Source organism: Chrysemys picta, chromosome 3 (genome assembly GCF_011386835.1).
Source record: "Chrysemys picta bellii isolate R12L10 chromosome 3, ASM1138683v2, whole genome shotgun sequence".
NCBI classification, from domain to species: Eukaryota; Metazoa; Chordata; order Testudines; family Emydidae; genus Chrysemys; species Chrysemys picta.
Genome location: NC_088793.1, coordinates 28,329,080 through 28,356,177, shown reverse-complemented (window position 1 = coordinate 28,356,177; position 27,098 = coordinate 28,329,080). Strand labels below are relative to the sequence as shown.

The 27,098-nt window shown below is 43.4% G+C and overlaps 1 protein-coding gene across 5 annotated transcripts; it reads left to right on the top strand.

The window, feature by feature from the left end:
- The first annotated feature begins 19,416 nt into the window (after positions 1-19,416).
- Positions 19,417-26,277, top strand: MYCN (MYCN proto-oncogene, bHLH transcription factor). 5 transcript variants are annotated; one of them, XM_008179878.4, is made up of 3 exons: positions 19,417-20,255; positions 21,728-22,605; positions 24,813-26,277. In XM_008179878.4, the coding sequence occupies exons 2-3, from the start codon at positions 21,828-21,830 to the stop codon at positions 25,403-25,405; spliced, it is 1,371 nt and encodes a 456-aa protein (XP_008178100.1). In that variant the 5' UTR covers positions 19,417-20,255; positions 21,728-21,827; the 3' UTR covers positions 25,406-26,277. The 5 variants fall into 5 exon arrangements, with proteins under 5 accessions (XP_008178100.1, XP_023956334.1, XP_023956333.1 ...); XM_024100566.3 differs by having other exon boundaries at positions 20,244-20,524; XM_024100565.3 differs by having other exon boundaries at positions 20,252-20,766.
- The last annotated feature ends 821 nt before the right edge of the window (positions 26,278-27,098 follow it).

Here is a 27,098-nt window from a genome sequence, read left to right as displayed (position 1 = left end):
TAACTGTTGGAATTATAACTGTCAATCACCGTTGTAGTATTATGGTCTGTAGTGTTATGGTCTGTAACCGTTAGCCTAGATTCACACTGAGTATGCTTAGCTGACCTACTTAGGTGACCTTTAGTCTACATTTGTACTGAGCATGTCAACATCTGACCTACTTTCAGTGGCTGTGTGAACTTTAGCCTACTTTTGTTCTGAGCATGCTCCACTTTTTACTTGGAGGCATGCCAATATTCCACACATACCAAACTATGAACAATTACCTCATCCTTTCAGTGCACATGTACACATTTCAATTATTTATCTTAATGTTATGGTCTACTATTGCCACCCTATCTCTTGCCAATTTAATTTACCTTTTCCCTTATTTTCAGCTAATTGTGGATGCTTTTAGTGATGCCTTTAGTGCTGTGTTTAAAGGACAGAATGGAGTCGTTTAAAAATCTTTGGTATCAGAGGCAGGGCCATGGCTCCACCCCACTCATGCACTGGCCAGTGGGCCTGGCCAGCAACATGGGGGCAGGAAATGACAAAGTCTGCTGCACCCTACAAAAGGATGTGGAGCCTCTGGGGAGACAGAGTGCTTCCAGTGCTCCCCGTAGTGCGGGGTGGCTCCTCACTGATCCTTACTTGGGGCTGTCCCTAAAACAAGCACAATCTAGCCTTAAGTTTGGACTGACTCAGCACCGTGGGGTGTTGATCCTGAGAGGGCTCCTGGGGTGCAAATGTAATATAAACATTAAACAGTCCTTATCCATGTGTCCACTGTTCTGTTCTACTCACATTAATTATTCTTCTTGCTTTAAGTCTATTCCTTTAAGAATGGAAACGACCTGGCAATCCCTGCCCCAAAGAATTTATAATCTAAACAAGGAGAATAAGTCAATGTTGATAACTTGTGTTAGTTATGAGTAGATCCTCAACTAATGGAAGTCAGTAGAGCTCCACTGAAATCAGTAGCATTATGGTGACTCAAGCCAGCTGAGTCTCAGGCCCTGTATCTGTAATGGCATAGATGGTACAAATTAAGCCAAGTGGAAGGGGGAAAAATGCCATATTATCTTAGAACCCTAGCAGTTAGGAGTGTTTTAAAATAGCCACATTAGCAACAACAACCAAAAGTTCCTCTTCCTCTACCTTTTCCTGGAAGAATGAAATATTTGTATGGAGAAATACTTTTAGCTTCACCAAAATCACAGACATGTCATCAACTACCATCCTATACAGCCCACAGTCTTCTGAACTAAACTACAGATGTGCTTGGTGTGATAGTAAAAAATCCACATTCCAACAGCTTAAACACATCTCCAACCTGGTTGGGTCATCTTTGGATTCATACTTACATGCACCATAGATGTAGAAAATAACACCTTGTGTATCAAATCCAGTTGTTTACTTTTCAGTATAATGCTAATATCCCACAACATGAATATTCCCACAGGAGAAGTATTTGTTATTACAATACAGGGGTAAGTTCATTCACTAAAGCAATAGTTTGCAGAGCTCCTGGAAGTGGCTAGCTTCAGATAAGGAGGCCAATGGATTAGATATAAGTTTTGACTTAATCATTTCCTTTATCTTAATCCAAATCCTCACTCCCTTTTGGCTGCTGTGACTGCAGCATTTCAGCTTCTGGCACAGAACCAGTAAAGGAGGTACTGCAAGAGATGGTAAATCAACTTATTCAGTGCTCTTTCTAGCTTCCTCTCTCTGAGGCCAAATGTGTTTCCAAATCAGTAAGAGAAGTGAGAGTTCCTTCATGTCTGGCTTCCAGCAAGGCAGCACAAGGACCAGCCAAAAAAGCAAAAGGATTTCCCCCAACCTCTATTTCTGAGTATGAATTTTTGATAAATAGTTCTCCAGAACAGATTCCATACTTCCCTGCACTATGGGCTGTACACTAAGGCTAGGTTACCTGACGTACTTTCTCCCCGCAAATAACCCATTATGTGGAGTTTTGGCAAATAGAACTGGGAATTGTAGGATAATGAATGTATTCATATTTCATGTTTCATCATCCATTCTCCTTTTTCACTAATTTCCACAATCCAAACTCAGGAAAAAAATGCTGGAACTAATGTATAACTGGAGATATATGCCTGTATTTCATGAACAAAGGCTTGTACAAAGAGCAGATGCTTAACATGTAGTTAGTCCCTGTGAATGATAAGTTCCAAATTCCAAAATGCATTCATAACCTTAACTTTTAATATTAGCTCCAAAACGGAACATTCTTCTAACCGCTCAACAAATAAATGACTGAAGATCTCATTTGCAAATAATGTAGATAGGACTATGTGATGGCATGGAGGTCACTCCCATGTGCCACCTTTTGGTCAGATGTGGCGCTACGGGTGATCCTGGCTTTGTTTCCCTTCACTTGGGTTATAAACAAGTCCAGACAGACTTTTTAAATCAAAGAGCACCCTGCTTCCAAGGTCTCTTTTATTAATGACAGCCATAACCACAAGTAGAAGGTCACATCTTGGACTGCCCCGTGCGGGGGTGGAGTTGCTGCTCACCCAAGACTTGCCTGTCCCCTGTGTGGGGCTGCGGCTGGCATCGCTGCTCACTTGAGCCTTGTCTGGCCCCTGCCTGAGCCCTGCCTCCACCCCCTTCCCCCCCACACGGGGCTGATGTCAGTTGCTCTGCACCCCCCTTTTGACCAAGTCGGCAAGAGCAAATGGGATATATGTCCACTTTTGCCCAAAAAGTCGGGATGGCTGGGACAGGACTTAAAAAAGCCTGTCTCGGTCAAAACGGGCCAAATGGTCATCCAAGTGAGTGTGGAGCCTTGCCCCTCCCTCTCTGCAGGGCTCCTGGTCCTGGGCCCTTAAAGAAACAGGAACCGGATTTCTTCCACTCCCTGTCTGACAGTGTCTCACAGGCCTTGTATATACAATCAGACCTTTTGACCCACGTCATGGGGTGGGCTGACCATTAGGTCCCACTAACCGTAAAAGGCAGACTACTCCATCACAGACTATCATTGCATTTCAGAATGGGGTGGCTATTGTTGAAATTTAACCTTTATTCCACACTCTTTATAGTCACAGTGCTAATAGAAGTACCTATTTTTAACTAATTACAGTGACTTCAGTCCAAATCTTAAAGTAATGCAATCAAGAATGACATTGCAGAACACAGAGAGGCAAGATGGGTGAGGTAATATATTCTACTGGACCGCCTTCTGTTGGTGAGAGAGAAAAGCTTTTGAACCACACAGAGCTTGTGTCTCTCACCAACAGAAAAGTTGGTCCAATAAAAGATATTATCTCGTCCACCTTGTCTCTCTAATATCCTGGGACCAACATGGCTACAACTACACTACACATACAACTATCTTGACAGCTGGACCTGCCAGACTAATCTATTTGACCAGAAGACGAATCACCACTTTACATTTCTTTATTGTGTGCCAAATTTACCTTAATGTTTTTACAGTGAATCCTAACCAACACTGGCACTTGAAATTTTCATATAGCTGATTTTCTTAGGCCTGGTCTATCCTGGGGGGAGAAGGGGGATCAATCTAAGTTACGCAACTTCAGCTACGTGAATAATGTAGCTGAAGTCAACGTACTTAGATCGACTTACTGTGGTGTCTTCACCATGGTGAGTTGACTGCTGCCGCTCCCCCGTCGACTCTGCCTGTGCCTCTCGTGGCGGTGGAGTATAGAAGTCGACGGGAGAGCGCTCGGGCGTCAATTTATCGCGTCTAGACTAAATGCGATAAATCAAACCCCACTGGATCAATCACTGTCTGCCGATCCGGCGGGTACTGTAGACATACCCTTAGAGCAGAGGTTTTTCAGTTGCCCAAGTTTATATGCTTTATTTTGTTAATTATTTTTAAAAATTAGTCAAAGACATATATAGGACAGGCAGTTAATAACAGTAGCGGCAGCATTTATAACAAACCTGCTACTAAGGGAAGTGATGGATTTTCCATCTCTTGAGTCTTCTAGTCAGACTGGATGCCTTTCTTCAAGACATACTTTAGTCAAATTCTAGTTACTGAACTCAATACAAGAGAAACTGATTGGAATGCTATGGCTTCTCTTGCACAGGGGATCAGATTGGATGATCTAACGGTCTCTTCTGCTTTTAAAAATCTATGGATCTATGAACAACATATTCTATTTATATACACGTCTACCTCAATATAATGCTGTCCTTAGGAGCCAAAAAATCTTACCGCTTTATAGGTGAAACCGCGTTATATTGAACTTGCTTTGATCCACCGGAGCACTGCTTTACCATGTTATATCCGAATTCGTGTTATATCGGGTCGTGTTATATTGAGGTAGCGGTGTAGTACCTTTTATCCCAGTTGAACAAGCTATCAACTACTTCAACTGATTCACCTACTGAAATGCAGCCACTGTTTAGTAGTACATACTATGCAACGGTTGAGAAGAGGTAAAGACTGTCTCCAGCTGAATCTATAGGGGAAATTTGGGTTATAATGGAAATAAATAATATATAGATTTAATAAACCCCAACAACTTATTGTTAGTTCTTTTCATCCACAGATCTTAAAGTGCTTTTTCAAAGGAGGTTAAGTATCATTATGGCCATTTAATATCTGGGAAACTGAGGCACGGAGAAGTTAAGGCCTATATTTTCAAACTTTGCCTACAGTTCGGCTCCTAAATCTGTATTTAGGCATCTTAATATTAGCGGCCAGATTTTCAAGTATGGTGGGTACCAAATTACTTGAATGAGAGCTGTGTGCGCTCAGCATCTCAGGAAACCACGACACTTTTATGTAAATACCTAAATATGTTTTTAAGGGCTTAACTTCAGGACTTTAATCATTCCCCTGCCATTGCAGGGGCCTCAGGGAATGGTACACCTTGGTCCCTCCTACTGTTTACCTGCAGTACATAATAGGCTAGTCTCCTATGGGCTATAATACTTTGGTCTAATTTCAGTTGATGGGTTGTAGGTGCTGGGAGGTGTGGGTGGCCTGTGATATACAGGAGGGCAGACTAGATCATCTGATGGTCCTTTCTGGCCTTAAGCTCTATAACTTTATAATTTGGGGCAGACAAATTCAAAAAAATTAATCTAAAAGACAGCAAGTTAATGAAGAGCATGAAAGGGAATTCAGATGTTTTGTCTGCCAATCCTATACTTAATCTCCAGGCCCACTGCCCCTAGGCAGAATGTAATCATCTGAGTTGGAGTTTGGTCAAGACATTGGATTTAACATTCCTAACTTATAAAAGCATGCAGTTAGATCTTTAATACACATGGGCAGGAGTTTGCTATCAGACTGACTTTTAACCACGGCTTCACTAGTAGTGGCACCATGTTGGGACATTGTTTTAGCCTGGTGTCAGAAGAAAGACTACTAACAGCTTTATATGGGGTTCATTAGAGGGCTCCCATCCAAGTAATAGCAACCCAACTCAGCTAGTGAGATCAGGTAGAATCACATCTCAGGCTAGCGTGGCTATGAGAAACATAATACACAGTGAACGAGGAGAAATAATACCTGGGTGTTTTCAAATGATTTAAGAGACTTGCTATCCTTATTCATCTAAGTTTTCTTTAAGAGAGATTAATTAAAAGTTCATGCATTGACACAATTAAAAATCATCAAAATGGAATTTACAAGAACATATTTTGTTGACTTCTCTGAAACGTACGTAACAGATTTGCTGTTTTAGCCAATCTTTCTTTCTGTGAATCAAAATCAAATCAAATAAATCAAGAGACCATGGTAAAACATCATCTAGTCCATCTATCTATCTATAACCCTTTCTTGCTAGGCGTGATACTTTTTCCCCCTCTAATGGTGGTTAGGCCAGCTAGAGATTGATGTGCCGGTTACAGCCTTGGCTAAGAGACATGTGTCTTTTAGCTCATGCAGTAAAAGCTCATGCATTTAGCTTCTGAGGTTTGATCCCCACTGCCGATGCCCATGCGTGGGTCGGCGTTACATATCTATCTATCTATGTAATAATATTCATTCTCTGACTATTGTGGATATACTCTAGTTCAACTACATTCAGTTGGCTGGCATCCAATGTAAGCTTGTTAGAGGATTGTTGGCTAGCAAAAGAAAAAAGAATGCCCCTTTCCCTAATTATACACAACAGACTCTTTTTGTGTGATATTGCTTCCAGAGTAGGTAAGGAATTAGGCCATAAAGTGTCATGAGTCATTGAAAGCAGGATTCTGTCCAACCTTGAATCTGTGCTGCCATCCTGACTTGTTTCTGCCAAAAACAAATCTTCACCAGTTCTCTAAAACCTTGGCATAGGTGATTTTCAACATTGATTTACGCTGATTTGGCTGGCTGTATAAAGAATGCAAGTCAAAGGAGCTGGATTGCTATTATCGTACAACGACTACCTTGCCAAAATGCTAAGCATTTAGCACTCTGGGGTTGATGTGATGAAAGTTGTTGTAAGAAGTCGATGTGTGTAATCTCAAGCTGAAAATAAAATATAATAAAATTCCTTGTCACCACTTACTTATTCACTTCCTTTTTACATAAACTCTAGTTCTTTTAAAATAATGCACACTTCTGCTTTCTGTGGATAAAAGCACCTGTATACTATACATCTGTGAATTATGCAGAAATATGTGCACGGTGTGATACAAGAGAGCCAGGGAACAGTGGAAGAGGGGGAGAGGGGAAATATATAAGCCCTAGGCTAATTAAGGCGTGGTTCTCTGTAGACTAGGGAGGGTTGCTACAGGTTAATTGAAGCACCTGTAATCAATTAAGGCCCTGTCAGGAAACTAATAAAACCCCCTGCTTCAGGCAGTCAGGGGAGGAGGAGGAGGAGGAGAAGAAGAAGAAGAAGAAGAAGAAGAAGAAGAGAGAGAGAGAGAGAGAGAGAGAGAGAGAGAGCGCACAACAACAACTGGAGTTTGGAGGGGCACTGTGAGATTTGAAAGACCAGAGAACTGAAGTAAGGGAGATCCTGCCCCAGCAGAGGAGGGAGACTCCCTTCCCCAGCATCTAAGGACCGAAGGTAGCCCACCCAAGGGGAAGAGGGTAAGAACCTGCAGGGGTTGAGAGGGGCTGGGGCTCAAAGTGAGGAGCAAACCCAGAGCCCTCCCCTGCTTTCCTCCTCTACCACCTTCCTGGGACACTAGCGGGGACCTTGGTACCCCAAGAGCAGGGGCAAGTGGTAGTGTCTTAGCCCCCCCTTGCCAAGAAAAGTGCAGGACCCACCATACTAACATTGGCCATCTTGCCACAACGGGTATCAGAAACATTCTAGTAGCAAACATATTTAACAGTAATCAATGTTTAGTGATGAATTTATGACATTGTGGAAACAAATACCAGCATCATTAGTGCAGAAAGCCTTTAGCCAGACCTCACACCTATTAAAACACTGACAGATAAAATATTTAACATGTGATGTCTGATCACATTTAATACACTCTCCCAGTACCAAAGCAGAATTACAGCTCTGGTGAAGGGGACATAAACACACTTATTTTAACTGACAGCCTAAAAGAGAACTTCCTAATGAATGAAACAGAAGAGTAAAAACAAGTCGCTGCATTTCAAAACCCCCAGGGCCATATTGTCTAAAGGTATGCGTTCTTCAGTACATGCTATGACCCTGGTATGTTTTAAATAACATTGTTTAAATGTTTTGCATGGGGATTGAAAGGACTTTCTCATTTTAATTGCCACTTCTGCTACTGATGTTTCAGGTTTCCTAATCAAAAATCACTAAAAGCCACCAATTAGCTGAGGCCCTGTCAAAAGCCAAACCTGAAAATCTAAGCAACTCTAATACCTTAATTGTATGCAAAAGTCTGGGGTCAGGATGTTCATGCTACATTATGCCCTGGGTCAACCCACTTGGCTATAAGTCCAGAACCATTCAAGATAAGAGGGACATGTCTCCCCACAACTTTTGACTCTCCTGTTGATCTCACCTTCACAGTGGCTGCAGTGGGTTCACTCCTTATCACCCCAGCTTTTTTCTTAATATGGCTACAGCACTGACTAGCACCCACATACCATTACTTCCAATTCTTGTTTGTTCTTCTTAACTTGCCCCAATTGTTTTGGGGATTAAGGCAGCAGTAATGGCTGTATGTGGTTGTGGTAGCAGGGAGGTGGTCAGGTCTAGATGTTATTGTGCTCAGGCACTCTGGTGATGGGCGGCTGCATAATATCCCAAGATGTGTAATAACCAGGGACAACCCTACAAAGCCTGTGTGATCGGAAAGGTTCACAGTGGAATGCTGCAGGCAGTAGGAAACTAAATCTCAAGCATAACATATTTTTCCTAAAAGAAATATCCGGTTACTTGTTGCAGAGCAGAGACATTTACCGTTAAGCTAAATTTTCTGCAGTGTTTGTTTCTAAAGAGCCATAGATCTAGCAAATAATTTTATTTAAAGCTTGGCTATCTTCAGACTATAAAATAATCAGATGATGATCCTGTTGTATAATGACCAGAAATACACAGAATTTTGCAAATCCCCTTTTAACCTTCTATTTAACAGTTTACTTTATTCAAAGCTAGTATTTTTTGTTTCGGTTAAGTATAAAGTGACTACAGCTCTCCGTAAGCAGGAAAACTAGTCAAACTTTGCAGAGGAGTATATTATAGGAGTTGCCAAAGAAGAGCAGACTCTTGGTCCATCAAGTCCAGTATCCTGCCTCTCACAATGGCCAATACACTTTGGAGGAAGGTGGAAAAAACCCCCAATAATGCACCCAGGCCACATTTTTCAAAATTTGGGTGCCTAATATTTGGCAAGAGTGGCTAGGACGTTCAAAGAAGTCCAGGGGAGGTAGGCACCCAATTCCTGTTGACGGTCAGTAAGCAACTTTCAGTTTTCTAAGGCTGATTGTGAAGAAAGAGGAGCTAATAGGACATGTGTAGCCTCTGCCATCTCCTTCCAGTACAATTATGGTAAAGCTAGAGATACACTAGTAATTTATGTGACATGTAAATAAACAAAACTTCTACTTTGATTTACTAAAGCTGGACAGGCAATAATAAAGCCATCAATACTCCATAAAGGAGTTTAAAGTGTCTGAAGATACTTTCATTACTGCAATAAGTTTAAAGCAGTTTCCCTTGCATTTAACAGTTTTTATGGCAAAGCTTTGAAGACTGTCCCCCAGGTTATCGGTATGCCTCTATCTGCTGCATGTAAAATAAGAACAAACAAAACAACCCAGAAAATAGCTTTCAAGTTGTGGCCCATGTTCACAGCTGGAACCATAATGGGGCAGCTCTTCTGCTGGTGTACATCAGAATAACTCTGAAAACTAGAAGGGAGCTACACTGATTTAGCCCCGCTCAGGATCTGGCCTGATATAGCTCTTTAGTCAGTCTTAAAACCTTTTTCTCTCGGGTCCCAGGCACCAATACCATTCTGGGCAGCCACTAATAATCCTTGAGGGTTAATGCTCCTGTTACCTTGTGCTTGAAAATGAGTCTCAGATGCAGGAAATGAAAGCCTTCCCCTTAAACGTAAAGCAGATTCCAACTGAAAGCTAATGGATTCACGCTTCAAACCACCCTGTGAGGATGTCTTTTTCTATTTCTAACATTTGGACATGTTTGAAATGGAGCTAATGAAGACAGGTTTATGAGACTGGTTATACTTTTATGTTCATAACTGCATATTTCAGATTTATCTCAGTGCATTATCTGGTTAAATGTTTCACCATTGATCTGAGATAATGAAACTTTAAAAGGGGCAGTGACTAGTGAAATGTTCTGAGCTAAGTTTTCAAAAATAGGCACTAATTTGAGCCTGCAAAATAACACACAAAAATAAGCAATTCCTCACTCGTGAAGAAAGTTACAAGAAAAAAAGATAAATGTAAACACATGTAGACATTTGAATGGTATAATATGTCAAACTGACTCAAAATATGATGCCAAGGCTTCAGGGCAAGCCTTAAGCACAAACAAGTCCTCAGGCTTTTAGAGCAAGGTTTTTCCAATGTGATCACTACCTAGCCTCTCCCACTGTGATGCTTAGGGCTAGCTTTTCAAGGAGGCTTAGCTCCCAGCATGATCCCATGAGCTCTTTAGAAAATCTAGCCACATGGTGCCTACACATGAGCAGAGTTCTTTTGAAAAGTCTGGCAATGGGGCTCAGCAGTAGCCCCCTTTAGACTAGCTTCACAAAGGGACTTATGCAGTGCAACACTCAGTGTTGTAACCCCTAACTTTTAGATACCTAGAAAATCACTAGGATTTCCAAAGCCAGGGGGCCTGGACCCAGGGTCTCCCAATTCCTGGAGCCTCTAATCACCAGGCTATAGAATCATTCTCATGCTTGCTCTCTCTTTTGGGAGAGAATCAGAATATCCCTGGGGACAGGGCACTCCTCTGAGAGTTGGCAAATCACTTCTCTCCCTCAGATGTAGGAGTCTCCTACATCCCGGGTGAATTAGGGGTGCTGGAACAATTTGTATACTGGGGGTGATAAGAGCAATTGAACCAAACTGATGGACACCATAGGCACCAACTCCATGAGTGCTCTGGGGTTGGAGCACCCATGGGAAAAAATGGTGGTGCTTAGCACCCAATGACAGCCCCCGTATCAACACCTCTTCCTCCCCCCAGTGCCTCCTGCCCACCGGTGGGCCCTGCCAATCAGTGCCTCCCCCCTCCCTCCTAGCGCCTACCAGGATCAGCAGTAGGTGGGGAGGAGAAGGGAGTAGCAAGGGCACAGCTTGCTCAGGGCAGGGAGCAGAACTGGACAGGGAAGAGGTGTGGTGCAGCGGGAAGAGGCGTGGCGGGAAGAAGCAGGGCGCGGGTGGGGCATTGGGGGAAGAGTTGGAGTGGGGGCAGGGCCTGGGCGGAGCACCCCCTGGCAGATTAGAAACTCGGCACCTATGATGGACACCACTTCAATCCAGGCGGTGTGGCAACACTCCCAGCACCGCTAGATCCAGCACTTATGGGTGAATACCCTAACCACCGGGGTAAAGTTATGAAAAAAGTCCTCTTCCTCCTTCCGTCCCCTGCTGCCATTTTGTGTGGAGTTAGATGTGCTCAGAACATGCCTACCACATTGGGCCCCAAGGCAAGAGAACGCCCGTCTTCCCTGGTTCATGGATCGCACTGGCATGTAGGCCTCTGGTTGCCTAGTGTGAAGCAGCAACCTGCATGCTCAGAGGCAGAAACACAGGTGCTTAGAGAGCATCTACTGCAAAATCTTAGGTGCTGAGTGAGTTTAGGCACCTGCAGGGTTTGGTGGCAGCTGAGCAAGGCTTTTGTGAATACCAGTGGTGCCTAAATTTGGAGCTTAGGTGCATACAGTGGCAATTAGTTAGGTGCCTACACCCCTTTGGAAATCTAACCTTTAAGGGGAATTTGATGAGGCTGCTCAGAGGTCCACAAAAGCAAGTCACGGTCATACCTCCACTGTGTCTCTCACCAGCAGCAGGTCTTGCAGATCAGTTTCCTTTTCCTTCTACCAACGTGGGGCTCTCTTTTGCTAGGGTATCTGCAAATGAAAAGGCTGATTGTGCTAGACAGGGTGTATTTTAAAAGTTGAGTCCAATACAATGCTCATTGAAATCAATTAATCCAGCTGGTGTTGGAGCAGATTCTAATTCTCTTTGGTGGTCACCCTCTTGACCACCAAAGAGACATGGAAATGCAGGCAAGGGTTCGTATTATACATCACAAAACTACCGATGTCTGGGCCAAGGCTGACATTCAAGAATTGGCTGCAGTATACATTTCAAACTTCTTTGTTTGAGACACTGAGAACAACTGGTGGAGGATGAATATTATTTGTTTGTATTATGGTAGCGCCCAGGGGTCCCAGTCAAGAAGCAGGGGCTCACTGTGATAGACATCATACACACATAAAAACAAGAATCTGTTTCACCTTTTAGCTTCCATCAGGGACAAAATGTAAACCCACAAAAAATCCCCAACCTATATAGCTACATATTTTAAAGAGAAATATTTCTGAGCAAAAATAGTTCCCATTTAACATATATTAATGTTCAAATTATATATCCCCACCCTGTAACTGGTCCATGAGATATACTTCTTTTGCCACAGCAGTTGTCTTGCAATGAACTTTGCATGTCAACAAAATTTACGCTCTCCCCTGTATCTGTACATACAGGAATGTAACTCGAGAAGAATCTACCTCTAGAAACATGTTACTTGTGATGATGCTGCATTTGTCACCTAACTCAGCAGCAAACACTTGACAGTGATTATAAGTCCATCATATTAGGCTGAGGAAAGTGCATGGGCAAAAAAGTTTGAAAAGGGAATTATTCCTCAAACTATGGACTACAGTGGAAACTGGATTGGACCTCAAAGTAGTAACGCAAATGGTGGGGCAGAGTTTGTTGTTTGGATGACAATCATTGAGAATTTTTCTTTGCAATGGGGAGTGGGTGCAAGAATTGAGGCTAGTGTCAGAACTGTTTGTGTAGCCTTAGCTTGTGATTTCCATAATTTGTAATGCCCTGGTACTTTTTTATTTGTGTTTAGTTGCTATTATTTTTATTACATTACACTTAGCAGCCTTGACTGTAACTTCATGAAGTTCTTTGTTTTATAATACAACTGTAATGTACCAAATGCTTACATGTTTATCGAGCCATATATAGAGTTTGAAAAATCTGTTGTGAGTAGGATGCTTTCCTGGGCAAGTGCCATCAGCTTCTGCCAAAGCAAAAAATTTTTTAAAAGGTTCTAGCCCTTCTGGTTTTGATGACAACCTTCCAAACTTGTGGGCTTGTCTACATGGCAATTTAGCGTGGGACAAGTCAGGGTGTGACTCTACAGCTCACTACCTTGTCATGAATTAACTGGCCATGTGGACCTTTCTACCCTGTGATTTGATTTTTAGAAACAGTAGTACATGAAAGTGCACCATGGAACTTTTATTGCACGGCAGCAGGATGCACGCAGCCAGTTAGTGTGCAGCAAGCTAGTGCATTGTAGATTCACACCCTGACTTGCTACACACCAAAACTGCCATGTAGCCTGACAGTAACCAATGCAGCACTGCCTTCCTGAGTCTGCAAACAGACAGCTCCTTTGCCAGCATCAAAAATTAAAATTGCTGCTGTCCAGAACCGTCCGGGTAGCAGGAGGGAACCTGTGGGGAAAGATCGGAGAAGAAGAAAGGTAGTAAAAGAAAAGAGACAGAAAATATAGACAAGCAGGTAGGACACATAATGTAGAGAGGGAAAGATACGAGGAAGGGGACTCCATTGAGCTACGAGCTGTACAAATGCACAGGAAGGCATGGCACTCTTATCTCATTGGGGTCCCTTTCCTGGTATCTTTCCCTCTCTACTTTGTGTCCTACCTGCTCGTCTATATCCAAATGTTTCCTGTTAACTAGTGGCAGTTTGGTGGGCTGCTTGAAGTGAATCTAGGTGAACTGACTCAGGTTCTCATGTGCACACAATGCTTTGAACACATATTGTACTGCATAAGGTATATGACTAGTTTTTGAAAAGTTTTCATGTCACAGGAATCACGGTGAGTTTGGCACCCTTGCCGGCAATTTCAGCAGAGACACTTAATGCCAAATATTCATGGAACTTCCCTATCTCACAGGGTGTTTTGAGGATAAATATATTAAAGATTGTGAGTTGCTCATATACTGCAGTGGTGAGGGCCATATAAGTACCCTAGATACACAGAAGAATTCAGTCTCCATTTCTGTAATTCTAGCATTTTTAAAAAGTAAAAAAAGATAGAACACCAGCTCTATCTCCAAACAGCTGCCCTACCCAAGAATGTTATCCATTGTCATTTAACAGATGCTGCAGAGTTCTTCATTAAGTGAAATAAAGCATCCTACATATCATACTACCAGGACTGTGAATGTTCAAACTCAGGGCCTTATTATTCATGGCACAGAAGGTTTTGCAATTCATTTTTGTGGGTTGGAGGCAAGGGGGTGGGAATGAGTTATTCCAATTACATAATGGCTTTGACAAATACAACTAGAAGATCCCATGATTAAGGATATGTCCATTCACAAGGGGGAAAATAAAATACATTTAGTGTGCAGATAGGGACAAAGAAAATGGTGTGTTTAAGTGGAACATGTGCCAAGATCTGGGTGGCTCTAGGAGAAACAACTTCCAACATATCAAGTAATATTATCCTGGATTACTTTGGTTTTCTGAGCAGGCAGGAGGCTGGGAGGCTGGCGGTACATGAGGGAAGGAGATATATTTGGCCACATAAGAAGTTTTCATTGTATGATATTCCTTAATGAAAGGAAAATGTACAATAGCCATCACCATTAGCACCCAACCTATCTTAAATACACAGGTGCATATGACTCCAGAGCATTGAGCACAAAGAATTGTAGGACTTGTCATGAAGCCAGATTAGAGACCGGAGCACCTGCTCTGGCTCTCGCCACTAAGTTAAGAATCAAAAGTATCTTTTATCCTTGGGTGATGTAAATGGTTTTGTGATGCTAGCAGTCCCATCAACTGATTTTTATGACTGTTGAGATAGCGAATCCAAAAGTCTGGGAAATGGTGGATGATAAGAATGTGCACCCCTTGGAGGCAACAAGAGAAGGATTAGCAGCCTTAAAAATCCACCCTGCAACAAAGAAAACCACACACAAAAACTGCAATAACACTAAACATTCTAAAGTTCATTGTTAGTTCTCACAGCATGTCATTACATCTCATCTGCCCTGATTCATTTAATTAGGCTGCAGGCTTTTAGGGGCAGAAACTTTGTCTCCTTACACATCTGTAAAGCACCAAGGACCAGATCGTCAAAGGTACAATATTTAGGTGCCTAACTTCCATTAATTTAATTTTTCGTTAATGTAAGCCAAAAAGAAAACAAATCTGTGCATTCATGTCCATGCTTCACAGAACGTTCAGCAGATGAGACTAGACTGAAAAAGGAAAACGGTAGAACTGTATTTTTAAAAATATTTTTACATCCACAGAGTTAGCACCAAATGCTGAATTAGATAAAGAAAAAAATATTATTGCTTTTTTATTAAAAAGCCTCCTTATTTCAATAACTTGAGTTAAGGTATCTGATTTCTTGCAGGACATCCACTGCCCCACCCCCTTTATATAAAACAATTATACAGGGAAACCTGTCTTGAGCAACTGACCACCCAAAGAAGCAGCAAAAATCAGTTTCTGGCACAGGTGATCTTTAATTAAAGATTGAACAAAATTGCAATGGAAACCCTAGGGATACTTTAAAATAGTCACTCACTTGAGAGGCACAGTGCAATGGGTCTGGTCTGAAGTTCTTCATTGACTTCAGTGGGTTTTGGCTCAGCGAACTGTTGCTAGATTTTCAGTATCTATATTGTTTACTTTCACTATGGAAGTAACGTTAATAGCACACCAACTAATTGATCAACACGATCCCTTATTAATGTTCACAATCAGGAATGGCTGTTCATATAACAAGAGTTAAGCATACATGTTAATATCATACTTGACCCAAAAGAGGAGCTGATCACCATTCCCATAAAGAAGACCTCATTAAAAAGGCTACTGATAAAATTCAGCTGAGACAGGAAATGATGAGAATAGAGAGAGAACCAAGCCACAGATTTCTGAACATACAATCAGATGGCATCCAGTGTCCACCCCAGGGACACCTCCAGAGATAGATAGCTAGATATGGAATTCAAGAGCACGTGGGAGACACAAATAATGAATTTAAAGGAGCAAACCACATATAATTGCTTAAAAGTGAGCGAAGAGCATGAATGAGGAGAATGTATAAATTGCTCACACATTAAGATCTCTTAAACAAGCTCTAAGCAACTAAAGGCTATTGATATGCAAGGAGAAAAAAATAAAAATTAAATAAAAACCATCCACACCTTTTTGACCAGCCAAAATAAACAAATTAATGCAAATTAATTATACTTGGACCATTTATGGGACTTCACACCTTCAGAGTACAGAACACACGTTATTAATTAATTCCCTTCTCTTGATTCCAAAATGTGCTTTTGGAGGCTAAGGCTGTTCAGCCCTGACCGCACAATTGCTTAGTAGACTGTTAGTGTAGTTCAAATCCTGACATGAGTCAGTGAAACCTCCAGTTCTTTGTACTGTATCCTCTCTATCACTGATTTTAACAATTTTTTGTAACAGAAAATTATCACTAGCTGTGGTAGAACGAAGATTCACCTCTGCTACCCTGCCATCCCTCGAATCAAACTACTCCTGGGTCTTTTAAGACAATGGAACAATTTCCCACCTGGCCATCGAACATGGCCTATTTCCCAGCACCACATCTCTAATCAGGGTTGCCAACCCTCTCATATTGGTCAGGAGTCTACCGGAATCGGCATCGATCTCCCAGTGACAATTGAAAGTGATCCGGGAGATTTTAATAGGTACAGTACAATTAATGACATTACATCATGTTGGGGAAAAAAATCTCCCGGAATAGCTTCAGTCAGAGTTGGCAACCTTATCCCTAATCCTTGGCGCGCTCTCTCTCTCTCTCTCTCTCTCTCTCTCTCTTTCTCTCTCTCTCTCTCTCTCACACACACACACACACACACACACACACACACACACACACACACACACACAATTTTGCTACCCGTCTGATTTTGACTAGGCTGCTCCATGTCCTATGGGACATCGAAAGAATCGCTAAATATCTTTGGGGTGTTCATTACAGAGCAACGTGATGGTATTCGAGATGCAGCATCACAATGTAACATCCCATGTTGATGTGACGTTGCATGACAATGCAGACATGACAGGAGGGCATGCTGAATGTGTTATGGAAAGCAAAGTCTAAAGCTGGGATTCTCAGCCTTTATCTTTCTGAGCCCCTCCTCCACAAAACATGCTATTAGAAGTCCATGGCCCACCTGTGTCACAACTATTTTTGTGCATATAAAAGCCAGGGCCAGCATTAGGGGGTAGCAAGGAGGGCAATTGCCTGGTGTCCCACGCAGGGCCGGCTCCAGGCACCAGAGCAGGAAGCAGGTGCTTGGGGCGGCCATTGGAAAGGGGAGGTGTGACGTTGTGCATGTATATGGTTTTTATAAAAATATAAGTGAATATAATGTAACTGGGATATGCTTCATGCAAAAGGTCTCTTGTAAGGTATCATTACAAAACTTATAATCTACTGAGTGTGATCATCCTATTTGTATAAATGTATAACTCTTGTATCTAAAACTAGAAATATAAAACATAACTCTGAGGGCCTATTGTAATTATGCAAAGTGTGGGCCATTAATGGTGGTTTGGAATCTTGATGACTCCCATTAACCAGGACCATTGTCTGCAGATGGCTGTTTTTTACCTGTGAGTTTTCCTGTATATCTGTGTGCTGGCAAGTGGGTAATGAAGTCTTGCAGTGACATGTGATCATGTCACCTGAACTGGAATCCATCTTTAACCTGGTGCTTTTCCAGTGGGGGGGCGGAGGGGGGGTGGAAACCCAGAGGGACAAAGGGTTCCCGCCTTACACAAAAGATATATAAAGGGGTGGAACAGAACAAAGGGATAGAGAGGAGCCATCATGAAGAATCCCCTAGCTACCACCTGAGCAGGAACAAGAGCTGTACCAGGGGAACGAATTGTGCCCAGGTCTGGAAGGTGTCTAGTCTGAGGAAAACACTTACTGAAGCATCTCTGAGGGTGATTATCTGTATTCAGTTTGATTAGACATAGATTTGCGCATTTTATTTTATTTTGCTTGGTGACTTACTTTGTTCTGTCTGTTACTACTTGGAACCACTTAAATCCTACTTTCTGTATTTAATAAAATCACTTTTTACTTACTAATTAACTCAGAGTATGTATTAATACCTGGGGGAGCAAACAACTGTGCATATCTCTCTATCAGTGTTATAGAGGGCAAACAATTTATGAGTTTACCCTGCATAAGCTTTATACAGGGTAAAACGGATTTATCTGGGTTTAGACCCCATTGGGAATTGGGCATCTGAGTGCTAAAGACAAGCACCCTTCTGTGAGCTGTTTTCAGGTAAACCTGCAGCTTTGGGGTAAGTAATTCAGACCCTGTGTCTTTGTTGGAGCAGGCAGGCGTGTCTGGCTCAGCAAGACAGGGTGCTGGAGTCCTGAGCTGGCAGGGAAAACAGGAGCAGAGGTAGTCTTGGCACATCAGGTGGCAGATCCCAGGGGGTTTCTGTTATCCAACCCATCACAGGCGGCACGTCCGGGTCTTCGGCAGCAATTCGGCGGCGGGTCCCTCAGTCCCTCTCAGAGGGAAGGACCGGCCGCTGAATTGCCACTGAAGAATGAAGTGGCGCGGTAGAGCAGCCACCAAAGTGCCACCGATTGTTGCTTTTTTTTTTCTCTTTGCTGCTTGGGGCGGCAAAAAAGCTGGAGCCGGCCCTGGCCCCACGCAACGGGGGCACTGTGAAGCTAAGTTGCTCAGGCTTCAGTTTCAGCCCTGGGTGGCAGGGCTCAGGGCCTCGGGCGTCAGCCCCATACGGTGGGGCTTTGGCTTTCTGCCCTGGGCCCCTGCACATCTAATGCTGGAACTGCAGACTCCATGAAACCTGCTTGCAGCCCCCCAGGGGGGCCTGGAGCACTGGTTGAGAACCACTGGTCTAAAGTATGGTGCTTTTGCAGTTCAATGTGCCAACTGAAGAGCTGTGGAGGGGATTTCCCTGCCTCTGGTTAAGTTTCATCCCTGTCTGGAAGTTGCTTAGCTATTCTTCTCAGGGATCATTTTTATTCCTCACAATAAATATACTTGCTGAACAGAAAGCGGTTGACAGATTCATAGGTTTAAGGCCAATATGGACCATTATGATAATCGCGTCTGGCATCCTGCATAGCAACGATGGAAGAGCCTCTCACAATAATAAGTGTTTTGCCTTTGGAATACACCAAGTTGCACAAAAAAGAATAAAGGTTCCTGAGAAGAATGCCCAAATCCCACCTCCCTGTGCTTGAAGAGTGTGTGCGAGGGTGTGGGATGGTGTCACAAGGGATTATAAATGGAGCTGGTGCACTTGAAGCCCCGTTTTACCCTAGCTGCGGCTCCCAGATTATGACGACAGCAAACCCCACGCTGTTTTCAGGACACTTTAAGCATTGCCCCTACCTACGCAGGCATACAACCCTCTCCTGAGCACCCCATCCCCTGCGCCACTGTCATCGCTCCCTTTCAGGGCATTCCCAGCTAGAAAACAGCCGCTCCCCACCCCTCCTGCACTGCTGACCCTGAGCGTGTCTGTAGCTCGGAGCCAGCCGTGCACGCCGCGCTGCTGTTAGGAAATGCGCGGCGCCTCCTCCTTGCGCTTTGCTTCTGCTCCCTCTCGCCTCCGCAAGGTGTCGCCTTTTGCAGAGGAAAAGCCTGTGCAGCAACCGCTCTTTTAATTATTTATTTACAATGTGGGGGGAAGGGGCAGGATTAGGGAGAGGGACAGGGGGGAGGGGAGGCGGAGAGCCCCTTTATTTATTTACTTTGCAATCTGCCTCCTCTGGGCAGCGCCGCTGTGGTGCTCACACCCCTGCCCCCGCCGGGCAGACTGGGTTGTTATTTGCACAACAACAGAATCAAGCCGACACCTTGGATTGAACCCTCCATAATGACTTCCTTTTTGTCCTGGCTGTGCCGGCGAAGCTCGCCGCCTAGATCTTCCCTTCTCTTATTAGCATCTGCTGCAAAATAAATCGCGCTGGCAACCCTGAATGGCTACAACTCTCTTAAAAAGGGGGTGGGGGGAGAGATACAAAGGAGCAGGACCCTAAAGGCACCCACCCTCCTCCTCCATGCTCCGTGCAAAGCACTGAATAGGCACATCACTGGTGCAATTACAACCCAAATCTCCCCCGCTCCCTTGCAAAGTGCATCCCCTCCCCAACTGCTCAGGGTGGCCGGGCGTGCAGCTCGGATTTTGCATTCTCTTTCGTATTATTATTTATTTGCAAAGGGAATTGGACCTAATTCTCCTCGCAAAGCATAAAGAGCAAAGGGGCTTTTGGCGCCAAATGCCAGGCACCTCCCCTGCTTTTATGGAAATTAGGGAGGTGGGGTTAAGCCTCTCTCTCCTCTCTCTTTTTCCTCCCCGGGTGTGTCAGGTTTTTTTTTAGTTAATAATATCCAAGAGCTTCAAAGCCAGCCAGTGACAGTCATCTGTCTGCAAGCAAAGGGTGAATGTGGAGGCTTAAGCCAGCCTTGGGGGACGAGCGGGCTGGCGCTCAATAAAGTGCAACATACAAGATCATCTGCCTCTTTTTTTTTTCCTGCCCTCCTCCCCCTTTTGCAACACCACCCATCACCAAGGAGGAGGTAAGAAGAGGCAGCTGCAGGGACCGCGGCTGTAATAAGAAGGGAGGGCAACACCAAATAAATAAATAAAACCTCACGTTGTATTGGAGTTGCAAAACTAGGGAGGATGGGTTGGGGGAAATGCAGGGGCAGTTCAGTGATTTGCGTGGGGGTTTTCACTGACCAGAAGGAAATCCTCAGGGTTTCTAAAGCTGTTGCATGGAGATCGCCGTGTTTTGTAGGAGAAGTTTCGTTGCTTTGATTTGTTTTAAACGGTTGCAATAGATTTTGTAAGTAGAAAAATGGTACAATAGTGGAAGCGGTCAGGGGGCGGGGCGGGGCAGGGAGAGAGCAGCTGAGCTGGGCTCGTTTCATTGCATTTCATCATAAGGCTTTTTTTTTTTTTTATGGAGATTTTCCTTTTGGTCTCAGTTTGAATGTCAGCTGTTTGAAACCCAGCAAACTGATTTTCCTGCGTGTTGCGCTAGCTGAGGTGACGGGGGGCACTGAACGCCTGTTCCAGACTTAAAAGGTCATTTAAAATGTCTAATGCAACCGGGCTCCGGTGCTGATATGGGGTTGTGGTGGACTGGTCGGGGGCACAATTAAGGGATCTTCCGGAGGGAAAGGGGGATTGAAAGCTTGTGTTTGTAGCAGGTCACATTGAATGCAGTGGCAATGTGCAAAGTTCCCTTGTTGCATCTGCAGCCTTTCACCCCTTTGCTCAGTGTGCAGCTGAGCAGGAGAGAAACTTCCTGTACCTTGTTGGCATATCAAAGGGCTTTGTTGTTAGCGCCGGCTTTGTTTTTTAAATTGAAATTATTATATAAGGTTGCTGCATTTTGGCTACTTCCGACCCCCTCCTCCCCCCCGTTGTGTGCGGGTTTCTCTGAGTAGCTTTGAGTGAATGAACTGGCAAGTTGTAAAGTTGCACCGAGCCGCCTCTCCTCTGCCCCTTTTGCATCCTCCTCTGTCCCCTTTGCACCGGTCTGCAGATGACAAAAAGGGGGAAACTTCCACTACTTTTGTTGACATATTAAGAGGGCTTTCTGGAGCGATTAAGGTATCAAGCGTTGCATATGTGTACAGTGTATTGGTTGGGTTACTCTGTGTTGGGTTCTTTGAAGCAGTTCGAAGAGCTTGCAATGTGTGAAGCTGCACAGACACCCCTTTGCATCTCTCCTGTACCTTTCTGGCGTGTTTTGTTTTCTTACAGAGCATAGGGTTAAAACAGAAAACTTTGCATGTGTGTGCATAGACTGTTTTTTGTTGTTGTTGTTTGTTTTGTCTGAGTGGTTTAAGCAGCATTAAGGGAGTGAAATGTATTTCTCCAAATTTGCACAGTGCTCCCTGCATTCCTTAGGCTTTTTAATGATTATGGGCTTTACTTTTTTTTAATTGGTAGGAAGACTGTTGTATGAACAATTCATGTCTAAATGTATTTCCTCCTGTTTTAACTAGTTGCTTATTTTTGATTTTTGATTTTCTTTCAGGTGTTGGGAGAAGTCTCTCTCTCTCTCTCTCAGTGGAAACACACTCAAACCTCCCTCTAAATAACAGCCCAACCAAGGAATCAGTAAAAGGAACCCAATAATGCCAGGGATGGTCAGTAAAAACCCAGACCTCGAGTTTGACTCCTTGCAGCCCTGCTTCTATCCAGATGAAGATGATTTCTATTTGTGCGGTCCGGACTCTGCTCCCCCAGGGGAGGACATCTGGAAAAAGTTTGAACTGCTGCCTACCCCTCCTCTGTCTCCCAGCCGGGCAGGACTTCAGGAGAACCCCCCGGGAGGGGCCCCACTGCTATGGGGAGGGGTGGCTCTAGGGGGATTCCAAACCCGTGATCCTCTGGACTGGGCATCTGAACTGCTGCTGCTGCCCTCTGAGGCCGACCTTTGGGGAAGCACGGATGGAGGAGACTTATTGGAGACAGGCTTTGGGGAGAACAACAACCTCAACTCCATCATCATCCAGGATTGTATGTGGAGCGGCTTTTCTGCCCGTGAGAAGCTGGAGAGGGCAGTGAGTGAGAAACTGCAGGGCAAAGTGGGAGCAGCAGTGGCACCAGGAACAGCTGGTGCATCCACCACCACTGCCAGCCCTGGGGGCACCAACAGCCAAGCAGAGCTCAACAACTCTGTGTCAGAGTGTGTGGATCCTGCAGTGGTGTTCCCCTTCCCCATCAACAAGAGGGAGCCAGTGGCAACAGCCCCAGCCCCAGCAACAGGGGGAATGGCTGGCATCCGGGTGAACATTAGTGGGAGCAGTGGGATCGCACAGGGGGCAGCGACTGCCACCCAGCGCAGCAGCTGCCATACAAGTGCTACCAGAGCAAACAGCAGCTCAGGAGATGATACTCTCAGTGACTCGGGTAAATACTCCACTCATCACAGATTTGTTAGCCTGTGTACATATCCCCAGAGGTATTGTGTGTGCATGGTTGCTCCACCCTCAAATGCAGCTTTATGGGCAGCATCACCTTTATGATGCATCTCCCCTAACCAAAGGAATAAACAAAAAGAGTGAATTCGTTGGGGCAGCCTTGCAAAATTCAGTTCACTTAGGGTGAATGTTAGTTTCTGGTCAAGTAAACTAGCATTAGTTGTTTTTTATCATCATCTTGGTAAGGTGGGTGAGTAACGTTGTGCCTGGCTGGTACATTATCATGAACATTTTGTAAGGCTGCCTTAGGCTATTGGCAGTGAGAAAAAAGAAGGGGTTGTCTTTCTCTCTCTTTCTCTCTTCACACTTTCCTTCCTGTAATCAAAATTAAGCTCAGTCTTCCCTTTCCCCACCTCCGTCTCTGCACCCATGTGGTAAGGAGACCAAAGATAATAAATCCGTGATCCCAGGTCATGCCCCCTTTCTTTGTTTCTTGCATCTCAGTGAGTCAATAAAAAAAAGATTGGGGGAAAGTTGGTGGCCATATGCCTTAGTGCTTGAGGAAGCCCCCTGCCTGGAAGCGCTTGGGCAGAGAGAGAGGAGGGGTAAGTAAGAGCAGCTGAAACGAGGGGGGGGGGGCGGGGTGGAGCTGGGGAAGAACAAATATTGCACAATCAGTTCAGTGTAAAACATGACAGTGGTTGAGCCCTTAGGACATGGGAACCCCTGCTGTTGAAGAGAGGGGAGGCTAGGAGAGAGTCCACCACCATCAGATTCAGAAGACGTCAGATAGATGTATGGTGCCACTAAAGTTAGTCTGGAAGAGGAGAAGCTTGAAAAATCCCAGACCACTCTCATTTGCTTTTCTTTATTGATAAAAACATAACCAAGAACAAAACCCTTAGCTGTCCAAGTGGGTGCGTGTGTTTTACTCCCTTCCATTTCTAACTGGTATATGGATTTGCCAGTAGGTGGCAGCATGCTTGTCCTAGGACATTACCTTTTGGAAAGGATTCCTTGAAGGAGACCCTTTGGCAGGCAGCTGATGGTAAAGCAGACAGTGGTATATAACTAAAGGGCATCCTATCCTGGACATGTTTACAATTAACAGCTGCTGGATGATCTTTGAGTGGGTTTTTTTAATCTTCTCCCATGCCAAAGCGTACCGTGTGGTTAATCTCAAAATTCATTCATGTGGCCAAATAAAATGCAGTTTATGCAGAATGTATTGTGTAAATAGTGCATTGACCATATGGTAAAAGTGTTTTTAGTATAAAATCATCCTGCCTTGTACATGGTTTTGCAATGGCTAGGCAGTCCAATAATTTAGCGGGGAAATGTTTGATTTTGGGTCTTTGGATTAAGATAGGCAGAGGAAAATTTAGATGCAAAAAATTCCTCTCATGTAAAAAAAACCCCATCTGTAGTTGCAGAGAAGCCCAATTCAGTTGTAAACACAGTTTCTCTCATGTAAATGAGTAGATCCATATGACCATCATCATAAACTTGATGATAAGCCTCCTGTTTCAAAAGGCTCACTGTCCCTTTAATGTCTGTGCCTTGACAGCTTTCTGTGAGGAAGCACTTCCTCCCAACAGCTGTCTTCTTGGCAGTAAACCAAAACATTGGCTTAAAGGGACTCTCAGACTGGAACAGCTTCACATTCTGCATCAGAACAAATCCAGCAATTGTTTAGTTTTCCGGCTCCTTTTTGATCAAGCAAGGGAGGTGTTGTGATTATGAGTGTGTGTGATCACATACATGTATGTTCTGTACTCCAGTTTGTTGGTTAAAGTATAAATTAGGGCATTTTCTCAAATACTGTTTCCTCTAGTGTGTTTATTTGGGTTGCACCTTTATGGATTCTCCTATTGTACAGCTTAAAAGTGCAGAAAACTATCTGTTCTTAGGGTTATAATTTTAATTTAGCAGAGATACCCACTTATTGTGTCCAGATCTGAGTGTATGCATGGCGTGTATATATTTATCTAGCTCCATCTATCTGCAGATAGTTAGTATATGCACCCTATTTTTATCCTCATATTTGTGCATATTTTGAACACTTAAATACTTATGGGTTGCTGTTTGTCCTGAGAATTCACACAGATATGTTACTAGTTTTTAAATTTCAAGGTCCTGTGTGAATATTTTTTGGAAAGAACAACTTACTTTATTTTACATTTTGTATTTCTAAAGATGATGACGAGGAAGAGGATGAAGAGGAAGAAATTGATGTAGTGACAGTGGAGAAGAGGCGCTCTTCCTCCAACAAGGCTGTTACTACTCTTACTATTACTGTGCGTCCTAAAAATGCCACCTTGGCATCGGTGAGAATGCAGCAGAATGAACTGATTCTAAAGCGTTGCGCCCCGATTCACCAGCAGCATAATTACGCTGCCCCTTCTCCATACATGGAAAGCGAAGATGCCCCGCCGCAGAAAAAGCTAAAAAATGAGGTGCCTCGTCCAATAAAACCCATGATCCAACCAAAGTCTAAGAGTTCAAGTCCTCGAAATTCAGATTCAGAAGATAGTGAACGTCGACGCAACCACAATATTCTGGAACGTCAGCGGCGTAACGACCTGCGATCTAGTTTCCTCACATTAAGGGACCATGTACCTGAACTGGTTAAAAATGAGAAAGCTGCAAAAGTGGTCATCTTGAAAAAAGCCACCGATTATGTCCATTCCCTTCAGGCAGAGGAACACAAGTTATTGCTAGAAAAGGAAAAATTGCAAGCCAGACAACAGCAGTTGCTAAAGAAAATAGAACACACACGGACTTGCTAAACCTTTTTGTCTGACCTGGACAGTCACTGCCACTTTGCACATTTTTGATTCTTTAAAAAAAAAATTGTGTTTTTTGACGTTAAGAATGTTGGTTTTACTTTCAATCCAGTCCCTCAAGTAGTTAACAATCTATGTTATCCGGGTACAGAGCACATGGATGTTCTTGCAAGGAGTTCAACAGACTGCCAAACAATGACGGCCTTGTATTTTTTCTTAAGAACTATAGATGTTCTTTAAAAGTTGTGAGCCTTTGGAGCTGCTGATGACACCTAGTTGAGTTTAAAAATGTTCATTCCTAATTTTTAATGGTGCTTATGTTCTAACAGATGTTACTTTAGGGGTTACCATTTGTACCTCTGTGGGAATTTTCTGTAAATACCATCTACACACTTGCCTTTTGTACATGTCTTGGGTTATGAGAGGTGGCTCTTGCTACCAGTATTTGACTGGAAGTTCATACCTAAGTACTGTAATACCTCAATGTTTGAGGAGCATGTTTTTGTATACAAATATATTGTTAATCTCTGTTATGTACTGTACTAATTCTTACACTGCCTGTATACTTTAGTATGATGCTGATACATAACTAAATTTGATACTTATATTTTCGTATGAAAATGAGTTGTGAAAGTTTTGAGTAGATATTACTTTATCACTTTTTTGAACTAAGAAAACTTTTGTAAAGAAATTTACTATATATGCCTTTTCCTAGCCTGTTTCTTCCAGTTAATGTATTTGTTAATGTTTGGTGCATAGAACTGGGTAACTGCAAAGTTCTGTGTTTAATTTCTTCCAACGATGTACATTTAGTGCTGCGTCTTATAGCACTTTGAAATACCTCATGTTTATGAAAATAAATAGCAATTAAATGATGTGCTCTTCACTATTTATTTATAAACGTAGTTATCCTCTTTTATTGTAAGTTGAATGGTGCCCATGAGACATAAAGACATGAGTCCAGCCCTCCCTGCACTTACTATCACAGGGTAGAGCTTACACTTCAGGAGGGGTGAGAAGCCAGGAAATTACCAGCAAATTTCTGGTAACAAAGTAATTGTAATGGGAACAATTATAATGTACTTGTGTCAATACACATGTCAGATCTCTTCTTTAATATCGTGAGCGCACTATGGGCCTTAGCCAAAGCCCATTGAAGACTCCCATCGACTTCAGTAGACTTTGGATCAGTCACTGAATGCATAGCACTCTCAGGACTAGGATGCAATGCTGTTTTCCACCAGCTGGTGATCTGGCTTTCAGTGGCTGAGGCATATGGTGAGAGCAGAATATCAGTGGAATGAACTGCCATAGGGAGGAAAGAGAAGTGTCTGTGTAGTGAACCAGGATCTTGGGATCTGAGCCTTACTCTCTAATTCTGTTCCTTCTTTCTTATTGTATGAAAAGCCATACCCCAAAGGTTGGCCACTATTTGTTAGGAGAGGCAAAATTTGTGCTGGTCTGTGGTTTGTATTTTGTCTAAATGCCAAAGTATCTATTAACAATGCTCAAAGATCAATTAAAAATCCCACTTCCGCTTAGGGAGCAGTCTTGCAGTGCTTAGCACTGAGCTGTGCTGTGTCCCAGCACTGCCATAGCAGGCTTGTAATGCTGCAGAAATGCCATTTCTGAAGCCTGGGGAGCAAGAACAGAAGCCAAGCAGTGTGTATGCTGCAGAATCAAGATTGGCAGGTTG